This window comes from Penicillium oxalicum, chromosome VIII, assembly GCF_001723175.1.
Source record: "Penicillium oxalicum strain HP7-1 chromosome VIII, whole genome shotgun sequence".
Classification (NCBI taxonomy): domain Eukaryota; kingdom Fungi; phylum Ascomycota; class Eurotiomycetes; order Eurotiales; family Aspergillaceae; genus Penicillium; species Penicillium oxalicum.
The window spans coordinates 21931-49573 of record NC_064657.1 but is presented as its reverse complement, the minus strand read 5'-3'; the positions used below and the strand labels follow the sequence as shown (position 1 = coordinate 49573).

The following is a 27643-nucleotide window of genomic DNA, read 5'->3' as shown; positions in this document are numbered from 1 at the left end:
TTAACGTCATTTCTTGTTCCGACAATGATATATGCAAGGGTTTGCATAACTGCACATCTTTTACTGAAAAGGCTACTGTAATGGAGTGGCTTTGTGTATCAATTTCTGTCAAGGCCAATTCTAGAAGCGTTCCTTCGCATAATTGCTTTGGAAAAAGAAACGAGCACACTAGAGTGGATGCAGAAAGTCCAATAACGACAGGGAGTCGTAGGAAGAAAGATATCATCCCCCGGAAGAGATCCCTATCTCAGAAGAAGCCCTCTCAGTAGAATGTGAAACTGGTGTTATGCGTTCGAACTCGGCAACCTCAGAGAATATCGGAATGACCTTTCGAGACGTCCTCATACTCTTTCAGTGGAGCATCTGCACTCCGCGATTGGCAGATTGCGAATCAGTCCTAGGATCTAACAAAGCAGGTGAAGATATCATACTGCCTAAGGCTCTTCGTATGAATGGCCTTCATGCGAAAAGTCGCCATAGGACGAAGGCATCCCTGGCGCCACTAAGGAATTCTCGGCAACCAAGTAGTTCTTACTCAGCGAGTGCTATTTTTGATGACCAGGCTATAAAATTAATTAGAAGACTATCAAAATAATTAGATTTATTTGGGTACTATTTCAAAGTTTTAAAGATTAAGGTCAAGACGCACCTCTACACATCTTTGAAAGCCATGGGCACATATTGCGTAGCGGACCGTTCTGCTAGCTGCGATTGCTGCTGATTCTGCTTCTATTGCCGCTAAGATAATCGGAGCAGCATTTTTGCCGGCCATTGTCTTCGTAGGTGATATAGCTAATTACCGCGGATTGCATCACTTTGATGAAGAGAGCCTAAGCAATATGGAACTCCGTCAGATCGAAGCTTGAGACGAAGACACTTGTCCGTGTGCAGACTTCACTCTTGCATATCCGACATAAGACAAGTGAAAATAAGCCTGTGGTCATGTATGGTATAGGCATACCTACAGTGATTTGGAAAATCTATAGCGAGGGGACAAGGGATTGAGTTGGTAAAGGAAGTTGGACAAACGGCATTCAAAGCCGCATTGGAGGATTAGGGTACTAATGAAGTCTGATTTTGGATTACACCTGCGCATGCTTGCCTCGTATTATTTCTCGCAGTGGAGATCAAAGTGCCTGCTTAACAATTGTTTTGTATGTACTGGATATCTCCTGAATATGTGTTTCGTGTTTCCTGTACCCTCGCTGTACTCATTTTTGGAAGCTCTGCAACGCCATGTATATTAGAAGTACATGGCCGTGGCAAGATAACCAGATAAAGGGGTTTAAAAATACAGCTGGCCAACACATATAACTCCGTACAATAAAATCATTTCCAATGCTCTCAAATCAAGTTGGCGAAGCATAATGCGATATCACTATCTGTAATATCCACAGCTCTGGAAACATCACCGGAATCCATCGTGGTTTCCAACCCTCTTCATAAGGCAAACGCTCCTCCTGAAACATCGATTTGACGTATTTGGTTGGCAGGTTGTAGAAGACACCCTTTCCAAAAATGGACTGGAAAAGGGCAGCTTCACCACAAGCCTTCTTGTGTTTTGAAGAGTCGAATTTTAGATCAGAGTTCCTTGCCATTTGCTCTGTATGTCGACGCTTACGGAACCGACCAAGGTCGGAAATGGTGAATGAGTCTTTGTTGCCTGGATACTGGATCAATTTATCGACCAAATCTGGGTCTGCTTTAATGCAGTCGCCTAGAGCGCGGTCTTCTCGAGAGAGAGACACGTCGTGTTCTATAGCATGAGGACGACCAGTCTGGTCCAGATTTAACACAGGCATTCCAGACTCATTCACTTGTCCCGGATTCCGGAGGCCGATGTGAGAAGTCTCATCATGGACCGTAAATGCTCTATTCACTAGTGTATGTCGGATATCGACACCAGTACCAATGCGCTGAAGAGCATCTTTGAGCTGATTTGCAGTGATATTACGACCGTCGCGTGGAATAAATCCGTGGTTCGCAAGAGAATTGAGGACAGGGCAGGGGGATCGTAGATCTCCCGAGTCTGCTGGGCGAAATTCGCCTTTTTCTAGTGCTTGTAATTGGCTGGGCATTTTCGTATGGAACTCTTTAGCTGGGCCAGTTCTCTCTTGATTTCAAAAGTATTCAACCTAGGGATTCAAGAAAGGGAGGGCAGACTTCATCATAGTATATATATCTTGATGCAATGTGGTCCTTTACATAAATCACGTGGCAATAAATTGATCAGCAGATTCATGTGAAATAAAGTGAAGGTCTGGCCCTGTGTCTAAACTAAGTGGTGAGATCATCTCCTAAACCTAAAAAGAAATCTGGTGAGAAGAGTTCTTCTAACTCGAAAACATCGAGGTCTGGATTGATTAATTGCAACCATAATTGCTCTATAAGGTACTGATTCCGATCATAGCCGCAATCCCTTTACCCTCCCTACCTCATTCGACCATTTCATTTCTCATTGGTTGGCACTAAGCTCAAAGATGGCCTTCCATAGTAGCTACAACTTCATTGCTTTTGGCGAAAGTGGGCACTCTATCCCCCGCTCAAAAGACTTAAATCATATCATCTTTGGATGCTTTATTGCCCCGACCCTAAGGAATGAATATAGGCTGCCCGTGCAATAGTAAAACGATTATGTGATCCACATGCTACCGCCCGCTGTAGTTTATCGTTATCTTTTAAGTGGTTTAAAATTCCTTGGTCATTTGCCATACAGGAGTTTATAATTAACTTTCAACCCTTGCCAACACCCCAGAACGTCAAAAACTCAGAGAATTTAAGCGTTCGAACTAGTTCCTCGTGGCAAGCAAGATAGAGAAACATAGCAATGCATAATGCAGTTGCCCTCATCTCCGAGTCCTACTAGCTGCATATCGGCTTTTGGTTACCTCACAGAGCTGTAACGGCAAGGGATCTCGCCGGAACACCGGCTGTCGTTCACGTAAGCCATTTCCCTTGGAAGTGAACTCTTGGTCCGTCATTGTGCATATGCAAACTGATATATTACATCAAACCGAGGTCATGAGATCGTCGCTTTACCACATGTTATGCTGCATTAGCGGTGCCAATCAACAAAGTTGATTACTCTGTGGCAATCTAGAGGACGGTAGTCATGCCGGTTACTATAGTCCTGGAATAAGTGGGACAGTCTTCTAAGGTCTAGACTTTTCAACATGATGCGATTGCCTTGTATGCTATGGTATCCATGGAAGTTTCATACCTGTGTCCGAGTACAGTCGTTCTCGAAATCGGCATTCACCAGTCCACTCTTCGACTATCTTCCTCGGCCCCGCTGCCAAGCCTTTAGCGTAGAACATCTATTGGGCTGGACGCATCAAACTGAGGCGGCCCCACGGTTTAACTGTCACCGTTCGAGCTCGGGGAGATCACCGGACCGCGACTTAATGAGGTGGGCATTCCCTAGTAATTCGTTCGACATAAATACAGGGATTTCCTTGCCTAATTTTACGCCCTTTTTATATACAGAGTACTGTTCTCGCGCCTCTCCTTTATCTAAGATATCGCAGTTATTGGCCATCACATCCAAGCTCTGAATTCTTGTGGGTAGGTGAAGTTTTTGATTTTAATTCAAAATTTATTCGAATGAAACAACTAACTAGAGATCTATTAGCTCTCGTTATGATCTACTACAAACTCTTACTATCGGCCGTTTTTGTTACTATAACAATGGCTTCGCTAATGAAAGATCATTACCAAGGGCATCCACCAATGCAAGTTTCACCGGAAAATCGACTTGTTTGCGTCTCTGGACCCAGAGACGGCCCTAGCGCTATCCTCATTAGCCCTGATCCCCAAAACCATGATATATATAGGGCGATCGCAGGTAGTTACGAACCTGGTAGAGATCCCCCGTTCAAAGCAGATCCTGATCCACATATCAACGTACCTGTTTCTATCGACGGCCCTGCTGGAATGTTTCGTAATTGAAGAGAGATTGGTGAAGTAAGCGAATGCTTACTAAAAAGCATTTCCTGTGTCACTGTTTACAAAATTGGCTGTGCTTAATTAATTTTGAAATTCAGAGTTATCCTGCGTTTTCAAAGAGCAGAAGCAAAAAAACACAAGGATAGACAGACGCGGCCTTTACTGTGCGAGCTGTCAAGAACTCTACAATCTGTGGTGGCAACATATGCAACGGTATTCGTGGTTATCGATGCACTTGACGAGTGTCAGACCACGGATGACTGCCGAAACATGTTCTTGTCTGAACTCCTTGATCTTCAGAAAAACTGCGGCGTGAAATTATTTGCTACCGCTAGACCAATACCGGAAATTACCGATAGATTTATTAGTTATCAGTTGGAAATTCGCGCCCATGAATGTGATGTGCGCAAATACCTAGACGGGCGCATATAACAAGCTGGATCAGAGCTCTTAAAGACATACAAAGAAGAGATCAAGAACAAGATCACCGAGATTGCGGATGGGATGTTCGTCTCCCCTTCAATTTCTTTTATCAATACCGAAGACCCTAACTTTTACCGCAGGTTTCTACTAGCACAGCTTCATTTCGACTCTATCAAGACACAGATAACACTCAAGCTTATTGAAGAAACATTGAGAAATCTGTCCGGGGGACCTGAAGTATATACTCGGGCGTATGAGGATTCCAAACGGCGAATCGAAGAGCAGGATTCTGACGCATCAAAGCTTTCTATGAATATTTTGATGTGGATCACGTGTGCTAAGAGACAGCTTACAATCCCGGAACTTCAAGAGGCGCTTGCAGTGGAAGAAGACCAAAGTTGCCTTGACGAAGAGAACATTATAGGGGAAGCATTCATGGTCTCGGTATGCGCTGGTTTAGTCGCGGTGGATAAAGAAAGCCAGGTAATCCGTTTAGTTCACTACATGACGCGAGACTGTTTTGAAAGGAAGCAGAATACTTGGTTCTGTGATGCGGAGTTCAGATTAGCAACTGTCTGCGTTACATATTCGACGTGTTTGAGAGTGGGTACGACGAAACCCACTTTATGACTACGCGGCCAAGGATTGGGGGCACCATGCTCGTGGAGTCAAAAAGGATATGGGAAAGCTGAATTTGGCTTTTCTCAAGGATGATGCAAAGGTCACTGCCTCGATCCAGGCACCTGAGAAATGGCCTTCGTGGCACTTCGAGAATAGTAAAAAGAGACCAAGAAGAGCACCAGGTTTGCACTTAAAGGCTTACTTCGGGCTCTATGAAGCCGTCAGTAACTTTTTTGAACATAACCACGGTGTTCTTTCTAGGGATACTTTCGGTTGCACGCCACTATTCTGGGCTGCAGAGAATAGACAAGAGGTTGTCATCGAGCTACTTCTGGAAAGGGGCGCCGATATTGATCCGAGAGATAAATATGGCCAGACGCCGCTATTGTTAGCTGCATCGAACGGACACGAGTCTATCGTCGAGCTACTACTGGGAGAGGGCGGCGACTTTTATCTGAGAGATGAAGATGGCAGTGTGAGGGGCTCAAACCGAACTTAATTCAATTGGGTGTGGCCGACAATCTGTCTATCGAAAGCTTAAGGAAAAGTAAATACAGGGCCTCCTGAGAGTCGTAGTATAGAGGCTTTCACGTGACACACGTAATTAACATCGGGCTCTAGCCCGTTATAATACCCCCCTCCTCCCGTTCGAGAAGCATCCGTCCGACACGAGGATTTGATAGGCCTCGAGTATGCGTAAAAGTCTCTGGAAGGGGCCGATCCGTTGCAGAAACGGGGCCGTTTCGCTCCTCGAACCTATCTAACGCTATATATTCTTGGAACTCTGCTAGTGGTTCCCAAGTCGGCTCCGCGTAGCTAGCCTAACGTACTAAGACCTCCCTTCTGGAACCTCGTCTAACACGGCGTGTCCTCGTAGTAAGGATCTCTTCGACTTCCTACTCTAGCTTACTATCTACCTCTAACAGCGGCGGTCTCGAATCGTCCACGACTTAAGAGGGTAATAGATCCGAAGTAGTAGGGTGTATTAAGTTAATATAGAAAACGGGATATATACTAGTAGGCACGTCTAACTTCACTATATAGGATAATAGCACTTTAACTACTTTGTACTTCGCATAAAGCTAATCTAGCTTCTTATATAGGCGCGTAGACCGTACGTTCCGTAAGTTAAGCTATACTTTATCGTCTATCTTATAGACCGGTGCCGCTTATCTTAACCGATTCGCTTAGTGCTACTATTAGTCTTGCGCGAACGCTATCGCGGCCTAAGCTATTTTAGTAGCGTTTCGAAGGCGATTTATAAACTCTTCGCCTGCTCTCTCTAGCCTATTCCGAGGATCTTATAGTAGACCGTTATCTTCTAACGCGATAGGGTCGATATAATACCTATACGTAAAGAAGAATAGTAAGAGGCCTTTTAATACCGCGTCTCGGTTATTAATCGCTATCGCTACGATAGGTAGCAGATCGTTCTAGTTATCCTACGTATAGCTTAAGAAGGCTCAGAGGATCCGTTCGACCTCCTGGTTCGCACGCTCTATAGCTCTATCGGACTAAGGGTAGAACGCGGTAGATAATCGCCGCTAAATCTTTAGCTTACTGTATACGATCCTCTAGAATATACTCACGAATTACGATCCTCTATTACTCGTTATCGCTATTAGGACTCCGTGATATATATAAAAATACTTTAAGAATACGTCCGCTACTGTATCGGCGGTAGTAAGGTCTATCCCGACGAGGATTACACTCTTCGTTAACCTGTTAGTAATAACTAAGTAGTTTGTTACGCTCGTGCCTCTCGCGGGGGGAAGACCTGTAATAAAATCTATCGATGTTTCGGCCTAGATCCGTTAGGGTATTAGTAGGGGTTTTAATAGACTATACTTCGTGTCCCTCTATATCGTGCTTCGCCCGTAGATATTATAGTTCTGTAGGAACGTTCGTATATCCTTCGTAGTACTAGGCTAGAAGAACCGCCGAGATAGTATCGAATAGGTAGCGTCTCGGCCTAGATAGCCTATTATATATAAATCATAAACCTACTAGATAATAGCGGTACGTAACGGCTCGCTCTAGGGGATCTACACACGATTCCTAAAGTATAGGAGCCCTCTTCTATCTAGGTAGTACTTAGAAAGGCTGGTTTTCGTCTCCGTTTCGCTATCTACCTTCCGAAGCCCCTCCTTTAACGCTTATAAAATTGCCTAATAGGTCCTATCCGACTTCCTTGCTTCTACCTATAGGCGCTATAGCTTATCGTCTTTAAATATACTTACTAGTCGCTCGAAGTCTAGCGTGTCCTCTAGTAAAGGTTCGTTTACTCGAAGTCTCCTAGGCGTTATCTTAACCCTCTCGAATAGGGACCGAAAACGGTGCGAAACTCGCTCGTCTGACTAGCCTTTCGGTATATCTTGCTCCCTACGCGATAGCGCGTCCGGACGTAAAGCTAGCTTACTAGGCTGATAACGTAGCTCGAAATCGAACTCTGTCAAAACGTCTGCCTAACGTATCTGTCGCTCGCTTAATTACCGTAGCTTCCGGAAGTATCGAAGGTTCTTGTAGTCTGTTAAGATAGTAAATCGAGGTACTATCTTTAACTCTAGCCGCTACTCTTTTAGTACCCGGATTATTACTAGTAACTCCTTATCGTGGATCTTATAATTCGCTTTAGCTAGGCTTAATTTCCGGGATAGGTACGTATAGGGGCGTAATATACTATTATCTTAAACCTAAGAAAGGACTATACCGGTTACCTATCCAGAAGTATCGGTCTCTACTACTATTTTATACCCTTCTTCGAAGTAAGCTAGTATAGGCGCGGTGATAAAGAGTTCCTTTAGTCTTACGAACGTATTTTAGTAACTTTCGTCCTATTTAAATACCGTATCCTTACTAGTTAGGCGGGTAAGTAGTGCTGAGAGGTCGGCGAAATAGGGGATAAACGCTCGGTAGAAGTTAGTAAACCCTAGGAAGCTTTGTACCTCTTTAACTATTTTAGGTACTTCCTACGCCCTAATCGCTTCTATCTTCTCAGGGTCGATACGTAAGCCTTTGCCTACTTAAATAATAAAGCCGAGGTACTTTATAGACGACTACTTAAACTCCGACTTTTTAATATTATACTATAAACCGGCGGCCTAGAGTTTCTTTAGCACTTTAACTACCTTTCGCCGGTAATCCGCTAGCGAACCGCTCGAGTAGATAATAATATTATCTATATAAGCGGACACGAAGTTATCTAGAAACTCTTGTAATATATAATTAATATACCGCTAAAATATCGTAGGTACGCTAGTTAGCCTAAAGGGTATAACGTTCTACTTAAAGAGATCGTATTAGGTCCGAAACGCTATCTTAAACTTATCTCCTAGCTAGATTCGGATCTTATAGAAGGCTACGATAATATTAAGCTTTAAGAACTATCGCGCTTAAGCTATATTCCGTAGGGTATCGCGAATAAGCGGTAATAGGTAACGATCCTTCTTAGTAAGCTCGTTTAAACCGCGGTAGTCGATATAGAACCGAATCCCTCCTCCTAGCTTTCTAACTAGCAGAACTAGCGACGCTACCAGCGACTTACTAACCTAAATAAAGTTCTTATCGAGTAGCTCGGTTAACGTTTTCCTTAAGACTAATAGCTCCTCGCGGTTTATTCTATAGAGCGGACTATACGGCGGAGGCACTTCGTTACTGTTTTAGTCGCGTTTTAAGGGTATCTTATAATCGATTCCTAGTTGATACCTAGGAAGAGTGTTTGCTAGCTATTCGCTAAATACGTCTAACTAGGGCTAGTAGTACTTCGGTAATTTCGTTCTAGGATTAATATACTTCTTCGGCTAGAGCGCTTTATCAATATCCGCTATTATAACCTTGCTAATCCGTAATCGTTTATCCTTCGAGGCGCCTACGATTAGATCGCGAATCCCCGTCGCTTCTATTCTTGCGACCCTTAACTTCTTTACTCTACGCGGACTAATTATTTTATCGCGCCGGTTCTAATATCTAGTCTTCTCGCTAGCCTTCGTGAAGATATCTATATACCCCTTTACTATCGAGTATATCGCTCTTATATCCTTTATCTATAGTCGACTAAGAATTATCTTATCTATCTAGTGCGGAATAATATACGTAAAGACACGGTGCTACTAGTAGCTATAGATATCGAGGTTAAAGTAGGTAGCGTAAGTAATTCGGCCCTAATTCGCTACTACTCCGTCTAACTGTAAGGATCTAGGGAGCTTAACGCGCGGGAGATTATTAGACTTAACTAATTCGTTATTAACTAAAGTATAATAACTATATCCGTCGTCGACGAGGCTCTTAACGAATTAAAGACCGTTTATCTGTATATCGACGTAGAATAACGGCTCCTTCTTCTTATTTAAGTCCTTAATTCCCTTCTGCTCCTGCTCGCGACTTAGAATAGGAGCTACTCTTTTTCCGACTCTGACTCTATAATCTCCTAGGTAGATTCTTCCGATTTAGTAGATAAATACACTCGCTTAATCTTCTTAATTTAGATACGTTTTGGTGCCGAGCCGCTAGTCTTTCGGGAGCGCTCCTTGGTAGTAGTAGTATTAGCCCCTCGCGACTACGATTAAGGGCGATATATAGGCTTTAAAGGGTATATCGTAACTCGATAACCGCTTCTTGCGTAGCGTAGATAAAGACCTTTCCTTCTGCGTTCTTCTATCTTGTCGTCGCTAACCTATCTAGCGCGCTTACCTCGTAGATAGTAATCCTCTAGCTAATACGATACCGATTCGGGAGAGGATCGGGCTACTTTTACCTACGAAACGCTCGTTTAAGTCGGGCTTAGGGCCTAATCTATCGGGTTATATACCTCTTCTTCGACCTTTACTCTACGCGCGCGCTTCGACTATAAGAGCCTCGACCGGGTTAGGTTTAATATATCGATATTAGTACTAATCTCGTAGAGACGCTAGACTAGTACCGTATAGGTAGCGGGGATATTATGATATACTAGCGTAGTGCTTATATTTAAGTTTAACGAATCAAGAAGAATCTAACGCTTCGCTTTATCCGCCTATTCTAACGCCCTAGTATCCGCTAGCTCTCGCTCGAGCTACGGTAGGAACTTCGAGAAGCTCTGATTATCCTTCTGTCTTAACTAGTAGAGCCGTCAAGCTATATAGGCACGTATATTCGGGTCGCTATAGATTCGCTCTATATACTCTAGCATATCGTGCGGGGTACTATTTACCCTCCTCTCCCTTATAAAGATTATTATATTCTTCTAAGCTAACTTCTCTAGGCGCGAATAGATATACGCGTATTAGTTACTCGGGGATCCGATTACTAATCTATCGACTACTAATTTATTTTCGATAGTAATTCGCTAGGATAGCTAATCTGCTATAGTCCCTAAGAATATCGCTAGGTTTAGTAGCCTCGCTCGGGGGCGCTCGACTACCGCCTCTGTGTGTGGAGGACTAGTAATGTTAGTCGTCTCCGCTTCGGTCGTACTCGTATTTCGCGGGGTATTCGACGGGGTTTCGCTAGGTATTCGCTGGCTCGACTAGACTATATCTTCCAGGAGACGGAACCGCTAATCGCTTGCAGACTGTTAGTTTATTATCTGCTACATTATCTGCTATATTATTTAACGCATCGCTTCTATCTACTAAGATAGGGTTTCCGACGGTAAGGCATCTCTGCCTTCATTTCGCTCGCTATTCGATATCGTTTCGCTAGGTTTTCGCTAATACTCTGTGGGGAAGAGGAAGCTTTCGATATGTGAGGGGCTTAAACCGAACTTAATTCAATTAGGTATGGCCGACAATCTGTCTATCGAAAGCTTAAGGAAAAGTAAACACAGGGCCTCCTGAGAGTCGTAGTATAGAGGCTTTCACGTGACACACGTGATCAACATCGGGCTCTGGCCCGTTACAGGCAGAACGCTATCCTAGTCTGTAGGAGGGCTAATTTGGAGATTGTTGAACCTGTGCAAAGCACGTCGTGAGCCCCAGAATGACGAGGGCGGTTGCTGCCTTCATTGTATAACTTTGATTCAAACTCTTGAGTTAAAAATTGATACTTCCAGGGTTAAAAGGTAGACGTCTGAAGGTTTGTTAAATTGTCCACCCGACGTGGCCCCTACAGCCCTTATTATGGGGAAATATATGTAGGGGTTTGAGAATTACATCGTAAAGTCTTTCCAATGGACTTCCTTGCATCTGCCAAAAATCCCTGCTTTACAGGATTGGGAGATCCTAGCGTTTGGTCATGACACAGTGTTTGATGATATTGTTGAAGACAAAGGCAAAGGCCTTGTCGTACTTTTGACGGGTAGTCCGGGTGTCGTAAAAACACTTACGGCAGAAGCTGTTGCTGAGGTCACCGAGCGTCCACTTTATGTGGTGGCCACTGGCGAGCTTGGAACTGATGCCGATACAGTGGATGAGCGCCTAGGAGTGATTTTAGACATAACACGTCGATGGGGATGCGTTCTACTCATTGATGAAGCTGATGTTTTCTTGGCTTCTCGGGGAAACGACTTGGCTCGCGATGCGCTCGTGAGCGTGTTCCTGCGCCGCCTTGAATAGTAAGCACTTCTTTTTGTACTCCGCCTTATCGCCCTTTGACTGACATTGACCCAGCTTCCGGGGGGTGGCCATTCTTACCACAAACCGAAGCAGTGAAATCGACTCGGCATTCAAGAGAACATCCCTAGGACGGAGATTTGGTAGCCTTATACCAATTGCTAACTCATTCTTCTCATAGGTCGAATCCATTTTACCCTCCACTATCCAGACCTGAGCGAAGAAAGCCGGAAAGAAGTATGGACAAACTTTCTCAAATCTGTGACCGAGAAGTCGGAGATTTCCAGCCTCACTGGAAGCGAATTCGCTACTCTTGCAAGACATAATTTTAATGGCTGATAGGTATGTCATTTTGCAATGTCAACCAACAATTATGGAATGAACCTGATGCCTGCTCTAGATCAAAAGTATCGTTTACTGTGCAGTATCTCTTGCGCAGGAGCAAGGCAACCCTATTACCGTGGAGAATGTAGAAAGATTGCTCGAGATCCTAGTTGACTGAGGCTGTTCAATATCTGCGTCTATTATTGTGTGTCTAGTCCAAAATTGCACCATTCTACGTAGTTATTGAAGTTTCCGTTCTGGATGTAGCGAACGGACGAGCGAGAATATCCGCAAGAGCTTGCGACAGTTCCGAAGTGTTCATGCGCCCCCGACTCGTATCGGTCGCAGACAAAGCATAACACCTACGATGCTAGAAGTGCTTTGCGACCATCCGCTCGAAAAATCCTGGTGTGCATCTACTACCTAGATAAGATGGTTCTCTTCCGATAGCATGTACTCCGTAGCTACGACCTCCAATCTCAGGAGGGGTTCTGAGTAATCAAACAGGCACAAACAACAGGACGACAGCTACGCACACTGTGTAGGGAAGCCAAACGCAAATAGAATAACACTCATGCCCCTCCACGGAAGAACAGTCAGACGCCAGCTGATTGCCAGCTAGAGCCTTCGCACATGGCTCATCAACTTATATTTACTTGTCCTTGCTTCGGGTATTGAAGTACTGTGGATAGAATTGCCCGGAATTGTGCATGTAGGTGTTACACTCAGGTATGTGGCGATCTAGAACGTCGTAGCAGTATCACATAGCAGTGATACTATTGCTTAGATACGAAGAGATCAACTATATATAGTGCTAGAACTAGTCCTCTCAGCTCTGCCGCATATACCTTGGAGGTATCGGACACACCTATTGTAACGGGGGTTCCTTTGTTGTATCTCCCCGATCAGCCCCCGGAAGACCTCAGGCCCACACCCCTCCTAGCACCTAGCACCATCAGGTAATCAGAAACCAACAGTGCAGCCTTAGGCACCCATCCACCCCAAGACCCCTTCCTTATCACCGACCCTCTGACCTCTCACATGTATCACCGGATCCCGCAGGCCCTGGAAGCTAAAGAACCAGGCAAAGATTGCACTACCACTCCGAAGGTTTCGAACCTCTCAGGTTCTATCGCGCAGGCTTGCAGCAAAGGGGGCTACGAGGCCCCCGTGCGGAATTCTGGAGTGCTATAAGATAGCTCCCTCGAGGGTCCCTCGAGGGATCCTTAAGAATTAGTCTTGAAATCAATTATTGACCAGCGGCGCCCTCTTCTTCCCTGACAATCAAGTCCTTCTACCTTGCAAAAGTAGATCTCGTTACACGTAGGGGAGGACGGCAAAAAGAAGACCTACTACCTCTATAGGAGTAGGGAATACTTCGCGAATAAATATCGATAGAAGAAAAGAACGGTTTAAGCGGCTATCCGGGGAAAAGACTGGGAGGCGAAGTAAAGACCCCTTCTTCGCCTCCTACTCTTATAGGGACCCGGACCCGCTTTAATATTAGGATTACTGTCCGGGATAACCTCGAGACCTACGCGGACCTCGATAGCGGGGCTAAAGTTAATCTAGTTAGCTAGGAATTCGTGCAATTTTATAAGTTCGACTAAGCTAAGCTAACGGCCCCCCTAATTAATACGATAAATATACAGGAGATACCTACCTACGGAGTATAGAAGATCTAGACCTCGGCATGACCCTCACTTGGGTCCAAGATCTGGAACCTAGACCCGACCCTCCTGAGGGTCGGGTCCGAGGCTAGCTACCCTGACCCTACCCTGAGGGTCGCTGAAGTCCGTTGAGGGTCACCCGCTGCGACCCTCAACGACCCTCAAATGTCATAATCCTTGGCGACTTTTCCTAAAAGGGACGCATAAAAATGATGAATCATTTCTCCGAAATACTATTATTTACGGCTGTTCAAGAGAGAAACTGTCTTACGTAGTCTTAACATAACCTACGAAATAAAATTCTTTGAAATTAAATTATATTCAATAATCTTGGCCTTAGTAATAACTAATTGTCCAAGACTTAGGCGCTTAGTAGTAAGATATAAGGCTATCTAGCGGTTGCGCTTCGGGTATATCGTATCTGCTGGTAGAAAATATATTTTATGTTGCATTATAGAGGCCCTCTTTTTACACGAATTGTTTTGACTTATTCTTAGTAGTGAAATAGATATTAGGTTTTAGGTAATCCTGTAGCTTATATTTCCCTTACCTTTCCTCTATTTTGACTAGTTATTAAGGTGAGATTAAGCAGAGTAACCGAAAGACCTTAGAAATTTAACTGCGAAAAGGTTTAAAGGACCCTGAAGGACCCTGAGGGTGACCCTCAGGATTACCCGGAAATTTCTAGGGTTATAAGGGTCGTCTTAAGGGTCACCCTTACCGACCCTGAATATTGATCCAATCATAATCATAGGTAAGAGATAAGTGGAACCTAGAGGTGATCTATCAACCTACGTCCCTTGTAGCTACGTGAAGCTACGCACGTATTTGCTTTCCTCCGGAATTATGCAAAGTCTCGCAAACTTTTCTGTAAGTCTTTCGTTTATACGATCATTCCTTGACTTTCTACCCTACGCCGTCTACCCTATATTATAACTATCAGAATTTTCTGATCTATATTCCTCGATTTATAAGGAGGATTAGTGTCTCTATCTCCCTAATAATACACAGTTATTTACGCCCGAGTCTTCAGGAAGCTAGCAAGCTGCTACCTCGGTATCTAACTCCGTGTTCGTTCGACCTTAACCCCTACCTACTATCCCTGATACACTCTAGCGCGTTAGTCCGACCAAAACAAAGGGATACATTCTCTACACCGATATGTCAAAAGAGGTATTCGTTAAGTAGTGGCTACAGACCGATTTCGGAAAGAAGAAAAGGATCTATTAGGATAGGAGATACTAAGCTAAGTGCTAGTAGCATTTCGAGCAGATCGCTAATAGGAAGACTGGGAGACCGGGTGTTATATGTAAATAGTGTAGCAAGGTTCTCGACCATCCTGCAAATGGCTATACTGGGATATCCTCTATAAATAAGCATATTAGAGGGGTCAATTACCGTAAGTCTCTTACTAAGAGACTAAATATTAAGTAGCTTATAGAGAATGCGGTACGTATATATTCACTATTAAATAGCTTAAGGCTAACGTATTCTAAACTACTAGGCCTAAAATGCCCCTACTAGATCTATAGTCTTTACCCAGGAGGTCTAGGAATATAAACTTCTTAAACTCTTGACTATATCGCGTCTTCCTTTCTAATTTATTGAACACCCGGAGTTCTATAATATAATCTCCTACGCGCGATGCGCCTCCTCTCGGCCAGAGATTCTATCCTTAAAGACAATTCGAACTCGTCTTCGAGATTTAGTAAAAGAGTAGTAACAAAATCTTCTTTAAAAGCTTCCTCTAGATGCGAAAATATCCCTTGCGTTAGATGTTTGGATGTCCCCTTTCCGATAGGCCTTTATAGTAATCACAGGCTATTTCATCGATAAAGCTTAGGAATACCGGGAAATTCTGCTTGGCTTTGAACCTCTTTCTGGATTATATACTAGTACCAATCTTAGTGATATCCTTCTACGGGTTCTACAAGAGCATAGGATTGTAGACCGCGTACTTATAGCGACTACCGATAACGCATCGAACAACAGCACTTTAATGTCGAGTATCCAGGAATCGATTCAGTCGCTCGAGCTAAACCCTGACTCTATAATCATACAAATTCCTTGCCTTGCCCATATTATCCAGCTTAGTTTAAAGGATCTCCTTAGACAGATAAAAGCAAACCCAGAAAATGAAATAGCGGAGATACGATAGTCTGAAGATCGCGCTAAGTCTCTTCGCGGGAGACTACAAAAGCTAGATATTATTGTTACTCTAAATAAGGTATAAAATCAATATCCTATCTTTTACCTTATGACTTTTCTTATAAATAATCTACCAGGTCCGAAGCCTTGCGATCTATATTAATACTAGCCCTTAACGACGAGAAACCTTCTATAATCTTCAGATCGGGGAAGAAAAGCTTGCTCCTATCTAGGACGTCAAGACTCGCTAGAATTCGATATTCTTGATGCTACGGCGTGCAAAACGGCTATAGTCGACTTTTGACGAGTTCTGCGCGTAATACGATCAATCCTATTTTGCGCTTAGCCGAGAAGAATAGCGCTAGATTAAATACCTTCTCTGTATTACTAAACCGTTCTTTAAATTCACGACTACTCTGTCAAAGTCGAGAGATATTACTATCTATCGGGTGTTTTACATCTACAATAGGCTCTATAATCATCTTAACAAGTCGATTCGCTAGCTCTAACAAAAGAAGGTCACCTAGAAAAAGGTTATATTTACTGCTCTTTATACGGCAAAGAGAAAGCTTTCGTATTACTACGGTATAACTAATTATATCGATAGTGATCTCTACGCGATTAGTATAATCATCGCTCCGTAGCACAAGCTTTAGTTCTTCTCTAGCAAGGACTAGGACGAACTAGGTCGGGATTAGCGTAGGCGATATCGCAAGAGTCTTGAAGAGCGCCTAGAGCGATATAAACAGCGATTTACGGATCCGCCTCTACCAAAAGCTCTATTATCTATGTATACTCAGGATAAGCTTGCCCTAATATGCGATATAGAGGAGTCTCAAGAAGTATTAGCCCCTAAACAGGATAAACTCGCGCAATATCTTGAGAGCGGTAAGAATTACTATATTCTAGTTTTTATATATTTAACTAATCTTGCTTACAGGAACTATACGAACTCCTCCTCGTATCTTCTGGAGAGACTATCAACATAAATTTCTAGCACTTGCACGTCTTGCACGGGACATTCTCTCAATTCCCGCAACCAGTACAGGAGTTAAACGACTCTTTAATACTGCTCGGGATGTCTGTTATTATCGTCGAGGTTCGCTTAAGCCTAAAATAATCAGGGATCTTATAATATTCATGTGTATATCAAGGTTTAATATCGAGGACGATTAACGTATATTGATTAATAAGTATCTCTCCTATCAGGAGAAACAGGTAGCGAAAGAGGAAAGGGACACAAAGGAGGATAATTTTGATCTAATCAGTAACGACGAAGAAGAGGATCCAGCATCAACTCTATCACAGCCTCCTTTTTAGCCCCTAAGTAAGAAGGCGCTCGGTAAATAGCGAAGAAGTGTGACATCTAAGCCGGATAAAGAAGAGAACAACGATAATAATGCTAAAGTTCCCTTACCTAATACACAACACCGCGTATCAGGGAGGGTCCGAAAGCGCTTATAGCGTCTCGATGGATATGAGCTAGGTCCGGTGTAGTAAAGTAGATCTAGTGGATTAATAGAAGAGGTTTTTGAAGTCGATTTCTGTCTGCCCGATCTGAGTCTATTATCGTAGAGCTATAATATAAATACTCAGAATACAGCCAAATACTGCACAATTTATGTATCCCAGAGCAAGTCGTAAGTTTACTGTGTTTGCCCTGTTTGACGACCCGCGGGTGACCCTGAGGGTCACCCGTTGAGGGTCGTACTTAGGGGGGACCCGCCCGGAGGGTCGCACTCTTCGGACCCTGACCCTCAAAACTAAGGGTTAGGGTCAGGGTCGTGAGGGTCACCCGCGGGTCGTGCCGAGGCCTAAGAAGATCCCTATCCGTATAACTAACTCTCGTAGTATAACGCGCTAATTTACCCGCCCCTATATAGCGATAGACCGGGACCCGCGACTAGAAGGAAGCCTAATTCTCCTCTCGATAACTATCTTGTATAACCTTGACCTCTACCTATTAGTAAGAGACTAGCAGTAGTAGTTCGGCTCTCCCTCCTTCGAGCTATTAAATCCTAGGAGATTTGCGAAATCTATAAGGAACGAGGCTTACGTCTTCGCGATAGTCTGTCTACTAGAGACCGAAGAGGTATAGCTTCCCCTAGACGAGGAAATAGAAGGAAAGGGTAAGCTAGACCTACCCCCTAAGCTTAAGGAACACCGAGAGTTCTTCTCCTTAACGAGCTTAAAGACCCTTCCCTCTTCTAACTAGTACGACTATACTATCGACCTCTTACCCGATATAAAGGTGCTATTCGGCCCTATCTACCCTCTCTCCTAGAAGGAACTCAGGGAATTAAAACGCTACCTCGATAAAAATATAGCGAACAGATATATTAGACCCTCTAAGAGCCCTACTAGGGTACTAGTCCTTTTTATTCCTAAGGCGGACGGGACCCTATAGCTATACGTCGACTATCAGGGACTTAATAAAGTATCGATTAAAAATCGATACCCTCTCCTCCTTATCTCCGAGATCCTCGACTAGGTAGCTAACGCAAAATTCTTTAGTAAGATCGATATCTAAGACGTATACTACCGGATCTATATTAAAGAGGGAGACAAGTAGAAGACCGTCTTCCGAATCCGTTATAGATACTTCGAATATATAGTTATACCCTTCGGCCTTACTAACGCCCTAGCTACCTTCTAAAATTATATCTATACCGCCTTCTACGACGTTCTCGATATCTATATAGTTACCTACCTTAATAATATCCTTATCTTCTCGAAGACGAGGGAAGAGTATATAGGGCACCTCCGGAACGTTATCTCTTAGCTCTAGGAAGCCAGCCTATATATAAAGGCCTCTAAGTACGTGTTCTACTCGTCCTATATCGACTTCCTCGGATTTGTTATCTTAACTAAGGGAGTCTCGATAGACCCCTAATAAGTTAAGGATATTATAAACTAGGAACTACCTACTACCTACCGGGATATCTAAGTCTTCCTAGGGTTTATGAACTATTACTAGAGATTTATTCGGAATTATTTAAAGATCGTACTACCTCTAACCTCCCTTCTAAAGGGAAGCAAGAATAGTAAGAAACTAGGGAAGGTATCCCTAATACTCGAAGAATAGGTAGCTTTCCGCTACCTAATCGCCGCCTTCTAAATAGCCCCTCTACTATAATACTTCGACCCTATAGGACCTATCCGCCTCGAAACCGACGCGTTAAACGAGGCTATAGCGGGTATTATATCCTAGCCTAATAACTAGGGAGCTTAGTACCTAGTAGCTATATAGTCTAAGAAATTCTTAGAGGCTAAAACCTAATAGGGGACCCCGGATTAGGAGCTATTCGTAATTATCTACTCCTTTAAATAGCGGCACTATCTAGAGGGAAGTATCTACCTAATCGAAGTCTATTTAGACTACGCTAGCCTATAGGCGTTTATAAAGCAGACAAAGCTAAATAGGAGATAGGTAAGATAGTATCTATTATTAACCCCCTTTAACTTTATAATTAAGTATCGGGTAGGGAAGCTAAACCCTACTAATAGGCTATCTAGGCGATAGCTACTAGCCGATTACGAGGTTAACTTAATCTCGCTACTTTAAAAGCAGATATTAGTCGAGAACCTCCTAGTGTAGTGGGGGATTCGGTTGCATGTACTTAAAGGCGGATATTCAGTAGTAGGAGATGCCTGAGAGCCTTACCGCCGAGGAAGGTTATCTAGGACCTAGCTTGCGGGATCCGGCATCATCATCATACTTAAACAACAGTTTGGACGGAGGATTCAGGACAGTCTTTACAGTCAGATTCCTTACACTTGAAATATCATACTCTTTTTGATTCCTGCCTTTAGTACCTGATATCGGATCTCACGATTACTTTGGAGGATTCTAGGACTTGCGTGCTTGTAGGTTTGGTTTGGTTCCTCTATGACTCGACCTGTCTGGTGAGATCAGACTGCCGTGAGCATTCCCCTCTTTATTAGTGACCGACGCAGGGGCTTTGCAATAAAGGTGGCTGAGATAGAGGACCATACTATTCCTACGATGCGATTATGAAAGGATCCGCTACTGATTGCTGCTGAGATTGCTGCTAAGACTGCTAAGACTGAGACGACTGAACGACTACTACGACCGCTACTATTACGACTACCGCTATGATTGAGAAATTCTGCACTTTTCTGCAAAAAAGTGGGTAACGCGTTTGACCCTACGAAAAATTGAGAGAAATTGAGACTATTGTTCGAAACTAATACCTTATATTATAGCTAAATACGCGACTTTTAGCTATATATAGGGGGCTGCTCCTACCGAGGGTCTTACGGCTAACACTATGCCTTTGTTCGACCGGTATACCTAGCTCGTTCGCGGATTATTAGCCGATCGATACTAAGAGGATCGAGATATATTAATTCGATTGCTAAAAATGTCTCCGGACTAATTATATTAACAGATAACTTAGTCTATCCGAACTTTATATAGAGTTAGTTTATCGCTTTAGAAAGGTTTCTATAGGCGGCTAATATAACGATCTTACTAGAAGAGAATACTATACTAAAACGGTAGTTAAAATTCTTCTGTAGAAGAAAACACGAGAAAAACGTATACTAAACGGACGACGAAAAGCGATAAAAAAGAAAGGAACGGCTATAAGAAGAGAGTGAAAAACTAAGAAAAATCGAAAAGAATTAGGAATAGCGCTACTATCTAGACTAGCTACTAATTTTACGACTTCGTTAAATTTAAGAGTTAATTACCTTGCGAATCTTGCTATATCCCTCTAGATACTATTATACCTAAAAAACCCTAAAAATATCCGGACTAGACAGAGCCTACGAAGCTAAAGCAATTATCGTAATCTAAAAACTAAACGACTACAGAATATCTTTAGATATACCTATAAATATAACCTCTTTCGATACCTATCGTGATCCTAGTAATCGAGCCCCTTCTGAGTCTGCTAAAGGATCGCCTAAAGGGTTTAGCGAGAGAGTACCGCTACCGCCGCCGCTACCGCCGAGACTAGCTCCTTCGCTAATACTAACGCAAGTTTATACGCCTAATTCAGAGATACAAACTTTGCGATATATAGTTAGGACTATACCTAAGCTAGGACCCCTAGTACGCCACGATTCGAAGGCAGAAATATATCAGAATTCTTAGATAGTTTTGAACGTATATATAAGCGCTATAATATAAGAAACAACGCGCGAATTTTGGAGATCCTTCTAGATTACTACGGTTAGCTATAGCGTATATAGGTTAAGGCGAATACTAACTAGTAAGCGAAGAACAAGGAAGAGTTTTTCTAGGACTTTAAAGATTAGTATCGCGATACGGATAGCCTATAGGCTACCTATACCCGTACCTAGCTACAGAGTTTCTGCAGGAATCGTATCGAATAGGACGACTTTTACGTATACTTAACTACCTTTTCGTCTATTTCCTCGTATCTAGTAAAGAGAGGAGATATTAGCGATTTAGAACGATATACTTAGTTTATCGAAGGACTACCCGAAAAGTTAAGATCGAAATTAATTAAGAAGGAGAAAATTAATATTAACTACCCTTCTAGGAGCAAAAGACGGATCTCTTTCGATTAGATCGAAAAAGCTACTAGGGATCTAAATTACTAGAAGGATTACGATCTCGCGATAGGCTACGTAGTGCCCGAGAAAGGAATCTAGGTCTACGCGGATTCTAGAGAAAAATCGTACGAGGACGGAAAATAATAGATACTCCGAAAAATAGAGGTTCTGCGATTAAGAATACGAGCTCTCTAAGAGGACAGGATTTAGAAAGTTTAACGAAAGCTTTTAACGGTCTGTCGTAAATATACTAAAGGTTATTAAAGACTAGCGGAAGGCTACCGATAAACAGAGAGTCTTAGTTTAGTACCTAATCGCGAAAAATAATAACCGAAATAACCCTGCTTATATACCTGCAAGATAGATATCTATAGTTACTACTAGTATAGGAATAAAGGGTATCGGGTAACCGTTATCCTGTCTATCTAAGTATATAAAATAAAGGACTATACTACCGGAATAAACTAAATCGGTAGTACTCGGAAGGGTTAGTAAGAATAGACCGGAGGCGCGCAAGAGAGGTACTAATTTTGGAAGGATATAGTTCCGGACTAGTACTAGTAGTAGAAGAGTTAACGCGTAAGCGTTAACGCTATCTCTACTATTACTACGCCTTAATTATATTTAGGGGTCTATTCTTACTACACTCCGAAATTTATACTACTTAGGTAGATTTAGTAGGGATTTCCCTTAGAAAAGACGCTAATTTCGAAGGATTAGAAGGGAGCGAAGACGAAATATGCAAGGAGAAGTCTTCGCTATTAATAGATAACTAGCCGGTCGCAAGCGCTCTAACTAGTCTGAAATTATGCGAAAGTGCGTAGTATACGTCCGAGTAGATACCGTCTAGCGACTATTAATAAAGACGATATAATAGCGGATATAGCACTAGCCCCTTTGCGAATTTCTTCTGCAGAAGAAATTTATAGGCGGGAACAGGATCGCTAACTAAACGTTAGCCGCGAGATTCTTCTGTAGAAGAAATCTAAGACTAGGGTAGTCAGACCTAGAGAGCTAGTCAAGACGTAAGATTTTCGACGCCTACTTACCCGTCTGGACCGGGAAATTCGTCGACTATCTAAAAGCGCCTAAAACCTTCCGCGGATGCTACTACCTAACGTAAGGAAGAAATTGCTAGAAAATTGCTAGCTATTCCTATACCGCCTACGATTATACTAGGTAATCTGATATTTATATCACCGTAACTACGTAGCTAAGTCAGAAATATTGCGAATTCCTTCGAACCTTCGGTGCCTATGATTACTACGGATACTACGAATACTACTACGCCCGTACACTTCGCTACTACTTAGCGAGTTGCAAAAGTAGATAAAGTAACCGCGCGGTGCAGGATCTTAGGAGATCGGTGCGAATCTCTGCGCCGCGAAATTCGGGTACGGTTAAGGAATATACCAGAGGGCTCTTGCGTACAAAGGTATACGTATATAGGCATAAGCTTAAAGCTACGATTAATTAGGGATTATTAGTTAATCTTATTTCCCTAGAAACGGCACGCATATTGAACCTTAATATTCGAAAAGATCTAAAGCTATATATAGTGCCTATTAATAGCCGAACGCGTCCCTTTTACGGAGTTACGGAAGGCTTACCTATTTTAATCGGCGATATTATAACGCACTCTTACTATATAATTAAAAGGATTATATAGCAGAGATTCTCCTAGGACGAATCTAGTTACGCGATATAATAGCTTCTACTACGGAGAAAATTAATAGTTCTGTTAAAATAGTAGTCTTTTCGGAAGACCGGACTAGGAAGTTAGTCTTTAAGGTATATTCTCCGAGTAAGAAAACTTCGGTCTAGGAGCACTAGCTATAGCCTAAAGATTTTGCAGAACCTACGAATACGGAGGTAGATTTTTTAGGATATCCGGAAGCCTAATCGCGATACTTCCGGTATAATAAATAAGACGCCGACGCTAAAAATAGGCTATAATTTACTATACGTTTTAATAGTGCCCTCTAAAAACGCTACAAAAGCACTAAAAATTTAAAATACAAGAGACGGAAAGATATTAAAAATTTTGATAAATTAAGATTTAGCTATAACTATAAGATTCCGCGTAGGTAGCCGCAGGATATTACTATAAGATTTCTACGACTAAGGTATCTTTTAACTATAAATCCGAGCCCTAACCCTACGGTATAGGTATACCGGTTTATACTTTGTTAAAAGAGTAGCGGATAAGATTAAACTAGTTAACGCGACCGAAAACGATAGATCGGTGCTAACTAGTTATACGAATTAGAAGGAAATCTGCGAAAAGAAATACTTTACTAAATATCGCGCGTCTAATATTAAAAGTGAATTTAATAATCTGCTAATACCGCGGATCTCTATATCGAAGAGGTACGCGTCTAATACCTAAAAGGGAGCAGAAAATATTAATTAGAAAGGATCTTCTGCCGAAAGAAAAAGGATTATTACGCGAGATACTATTCAAAAGAGAAGGTTGTTTTGCGTAGGATTAGTCCTATATATCTTTATTTTCCCGGAAGTAATACCGCTATAACGTATTAAGACGATTCGGTATAAGGCCTAGTAGTATCCTAGATTTCGAATCCCGCTAGCGCTAAAAGGTGTAGTTAAAGAGATATTATAGGAAAGATTGCAAAAAGGGGTCCTAGAATATTGCGATAGTCCCTACCGAAATCCTTAGTTTTTGTACGCAAGAAGAATAGAAAATATCGTATAGTAAACGCTATAATATATATTAACAAAGTAGTGCGAGATACGAATATGCCCCCTAATACGGACGAATTCGTTAAAGAATTTTCAGGCATAGTAATATCGTCCGCTATTAATCTATTTTCCGGGTATAACTAGATAACTCTAGATAGTCGCGATCGAAATATAACGCGATTCAGACCCCGATCGGTTTGCTAAGGCAGACTATATTATTAAGGGGCTTCGAATTCTGTACCGTAATTCTAAAGAGTAGTTATATAGATCCTAGCTAATATTCTATATTACTAAACCTTTTATAGATATATTCCGGTTAAAGGACCTAAGACCCGGTATAATAACGAGTTTGCAAGACTAGGGATTAGGAGGTTTATCTTAGAATATATACAAAATCTAGACAAGACCCTATACCTTTTAGAACTTACGGGAGCGAGAGTTTCTGCAGAAAAATCGTAACTTATAATATCCGGCCTTGAAATTGTAGGCTAGGTATACGATTCTAACGGGCGCAGACCTAATAAGCGGAAAATTTCTAAGTTAGCCGACTAGCCTCCCTATTAATCGCGATAAGGTACGCTCTTTTATTAGTCTTACGGTCTACTTTCGAATTCTGGTAAAGGATTTTTAGTATATTATAGCGCCGTATATACGATATTACGGAAGGATACGATATTCGATTAGGGTAATAATAAACAGAATACCTTTAAGAAGATCAAGGAGATACTATATAGTTTTCCGGCGGTTATACTAGTCGATTATAGCTAGAATCTGTTAGACCTAACGCTTATAGTAGACGCGTTAAAAATAGGATAGGGTGCGTTTTGATACAGAAAAGAGAAGGGGTACGATAGTAGCACGATACGAGTTAGGGGTTTAGTCTAAATCAGAGCAAATATACGATACTAGAAAATTAGAATATCGAGGAGTAATAAAGGCGTTCAAAAAGCTACGTATTAGCTATACGGGTAAGGTTTATATTAGAAACTAATACTAATATACTAGTTACGTAGTTAAATCGACCGCTTCAGACTTACCTAGGGCCTTAGTAACGCGATAGCTTACTTAGATTCGGCTCTTCGATTTTGATATAAAGTATATTCCTAGGACGAAAAATAGTGCCGCTAATAGCCTATCTAGGAAGCCCGCTACGCCTAAAGAAATAGAAGAGCAAGAAAAGGAGAGAGATATTAATAAATTTATCGTAGCTAAAATCTCTTATCTTCGCGTTACGGTTTCCCCGTAGAAACTATAGTTTCTGTTAAAATTCCTGTTTCTTAGGAGATTTCTTCTGCAGAAGAAACGACTATTAATACAGAAATTCTAGACGGATTATATTCAGAAGAATCTTAGAAAATTACAAGGTTCTTAACGACTATAGGCCCGCTAAGATATCTCGTAGTAAATTTAGCACGTTCAAGAAAAAGGCTTTAGATTTAGTCTAAGATCGATATCTATTTTACAGAGGGTATAGCAGAGAGCTAATTATACGAAGGGTTTTAGACGATATTAGGATACGAAAAGAGACGCTATAGCGCTTACATAAAGAATTAGGCTATAAAGGCCGCGAAGCTACTTATAACCTATTAGCTACGCGGTACTATTAGTTAGGAATATATACGAGACTACGAAATTTGTGCGCGTATACTTCGAATACTAGGCGCGTATCCCGTTAGACTATAAACCTACGGAAGCGCAAGACCGATACGAATCTAGGAGAAATAGTATATTAATACTACCCCGCTACCTAACAAGGAAGGTTAAAAAGGAGTTATCTAAGCAAGAGATTTAGCTAGTAGGTAGCTAGAAGCAAGGATTCTCTAGAAGGTGATAAAAAAGCGCTACCGGATTCGTTTAGGAGGATATTATCTATAGGTATAGGGTACCTTAGGAGATTATTATTAATTTTAGTCCTAAAATACGTTCGGAAATACGAAATTTTTTAAATCGTACCGCGTTAATACTATTTTAATTTCGGTATATAACCCGTAGGCGAATAGGGCGATTGAGAGTAATACGAACTCTAAAGACGCCTTATCTAAAATAACAAATAGGTATAAACTATCAGAAGGTATTAAACTAAAATAGTCCTAAAAGCTACCGGCCGCGATACTTACTAACAGAGCGACTTTGTATGCGTATACCAGTATCTTACCCTTCCGATTTATTTATAGATAAGATACTATCTTACTAGTAGAATTAGATATACCTACCTAGTCGATACTACCCTAGGAAAAGGTAGAGACACGCGCAGATCTGATTACGTTACGAGCCGAAAAATTAAAAGACGAGACTAGGATATCTCTGATACGATAATACGGCTACAGAGGCTAAGAGCTTAGAATAAAGAATATCACGACTCGCACAGAAACCTGCTAATTGCGCCCCTAAAAGAAAAAGATTTAGTCCTTCTCTATAATACTAGGTTAGAGGACGATATAACGTCTAGAAATAAGCTCCGATTTAGATAGATAGGGCCGTATCGAATCAGAAAAGATCTAAAAAATAGCGTATACGAAATTAAAGAATTAGACGCACCCTATACCGACAGATAAATAAGGTAAGCGCTAGTATTAATAGTAGTAGGCTAAAAAGATTTTATTACTAGGCGCTCTAGGATAAAAGAAATTTGATAAGGATAAAAGAATTAAGGCTAAGAACGGATTACTACCTACTACGTAAAGGCGCAGAAGAGGACGGCCGCCGCGAGAGGGACAGGGTTAATTTAATTCGATATTTTTCTTTGTTAAAAAGGTAGTATATTAATTAGTCTGTTTAATACGAATATTTCGGATTTTTTTGTATTTTTTTTTTTCTCTTAGAAGTAGATTAAATTTATTAGATTTGCTAATTTTGTCTTTATTTAGAAATTTAGTAGTTTTTAGACTGTTTTGAAAGGTAATAGAAAAGGAGCTTGCTAGGGACGGCAAGATTTTTGGAGGGGAGGGAAGTCTCCGGAGAGAGCTTAAATTATATAATTTTTCGCTAAGTACTACAAATTTCTTCTGCAGAAGATATCGACCTATAACGATACGTTAAACTCTGCGAATTTCTTCCGCGAAATTTCTTCTACGGAAGAATTAATATAATAGACTAGGCTACGATATCCGCCGTAAGCTAATATCTTATATTATGCCTTCGATACTAAGTAATCGTTTAATAAATCACTTCCCCTACTAAGATTATCGAAGAATTACGCACGCTACCTACGGACTAGGTCTATAAGACGGCAAAGCTCTATCTATATAAGATTTGCGAAAAAGGGTAGGTATTTTTAGACTCGTCGCGATCGAACTCTATACCTTTATAAAGGATAGCGAATTTTAGAAGGGATATAAGACTTAGGAAGATTTTAGGATAGCTAGACGGTAGCAAGAGAAGTAATTAATCGTCGCGAATATACAAGAACTATATCTAGCAAGTAATATACGTAGCGCTATAAGCTTAGAATAGGGACGCTAAAAAGATTATAATCAGAGTCCGAACGAAAACGTTCGCCGAAAAGGTTAGCAAACTAGTAAGGAGCGGGATTAGTTTCGAAGAGATATAGCTCCGAGTTAATAACGCTATTCTCTAACGACTTAAGAAAGGAATATATAGGCGGGGGATCCGAAGAGCTAAAGAAGTTATAAGGTAATCTCGATAACGCCTATAAATCGCTAGATTTAACGGAACTAACGCTAGAACGGTTATTAAAACACTATCTATCGATTAATAAAGATAGATTTATATACG

At 41.7% G+C, this 27643-nt stretch overlaps 5 protein-coding genes across 5 annotated transcripts; 2 read left to right on the top strand and 3 right to left on the bottom strand.

Annotated features, from left to right (window-relative positions):
* Nucleotides 1-1349: 1349 nt before the first annotated feature.
* Nucleotides 1350-2078, bottom strand: POX_h09387 (uncharacterized protein; the record flags this gene model as incomplete). Its single annotated transcript, XM_050118142.1, has 1 exon — nt 1350-2078. One exon carries the CDS (start codon nt 2076-2078, stop codon nt 1350-1352), a length of 729 nt encoding a protein of 242 aa, XP_049964929.1.
* A 655-nt stretch (nt 2079-2733) lies between these two features.
* Nucleotides 2734-2981, bottom strand: POX_h09386 (uncharacterized protein; the record flags this gene model as incomplete). The annotated part of the gene is made up of 2 exons (XM_050118141.1): nt 2734-2859; nt 2889-2981. 2 exons carry the CDS (start codon nt 2979-2981, stop codon nt 2734-2736), a joined length of 219 nt encoding a protein of 72 aa, XP_049964928.1.
* A 1234-nt stretch (nt 2982-4215) lies between these two features.
* Nucleotides 4216-5488, top strand: POX_h09385 (uncharacterized protein; the record flags this gene model as incomplete). Its single annotated transcript, XM_050118140.1, has 4 exons — nt 4216-4347; nt 4402-4451; nt 4509-4812; nt 5045-5488. The coding sequence occupies 4 exons, from the start codon at nt 4216-4218 to the stop codon at nt 5486-5488; spliced, it is 930 nt and encodes a 309-aa protein (XP_049964927.1).
* Nucleotides 5489-11134: 5646 nt separating this feature from the next.
* POX_h09383 (uncharacterized protein) lies at nt 11135-11203 on the top strand (the record flags this gene model as incomplete). Its single annotated transcript, XM_050118138.1, has 1 exon — nt 11135-11203. One exon carries the CDS (start codon nt 11135-11137, stop codon nt 11201-11203), a length of 69 nt encoding a protein of 22 aa, XP_049964926.1.
* On the bottom strand, nt 11187-11708 carry POX_h09384 (uncharacterized protein; the record flags this gene model as incomplete). Its single annotated transcript, XM_050118139.1, has 2 exons — nt 11187-11381; nt 11598-11708. 2 exons carry the CDS (start codon nt 11706-11708, stop codon nt 11187-11189), a joined length of 306 nt encoding a protein of 101 aa, XP_049964925.1.
* Nucleotides 11709-27643: the final 15935 nt, after the last annotated feature.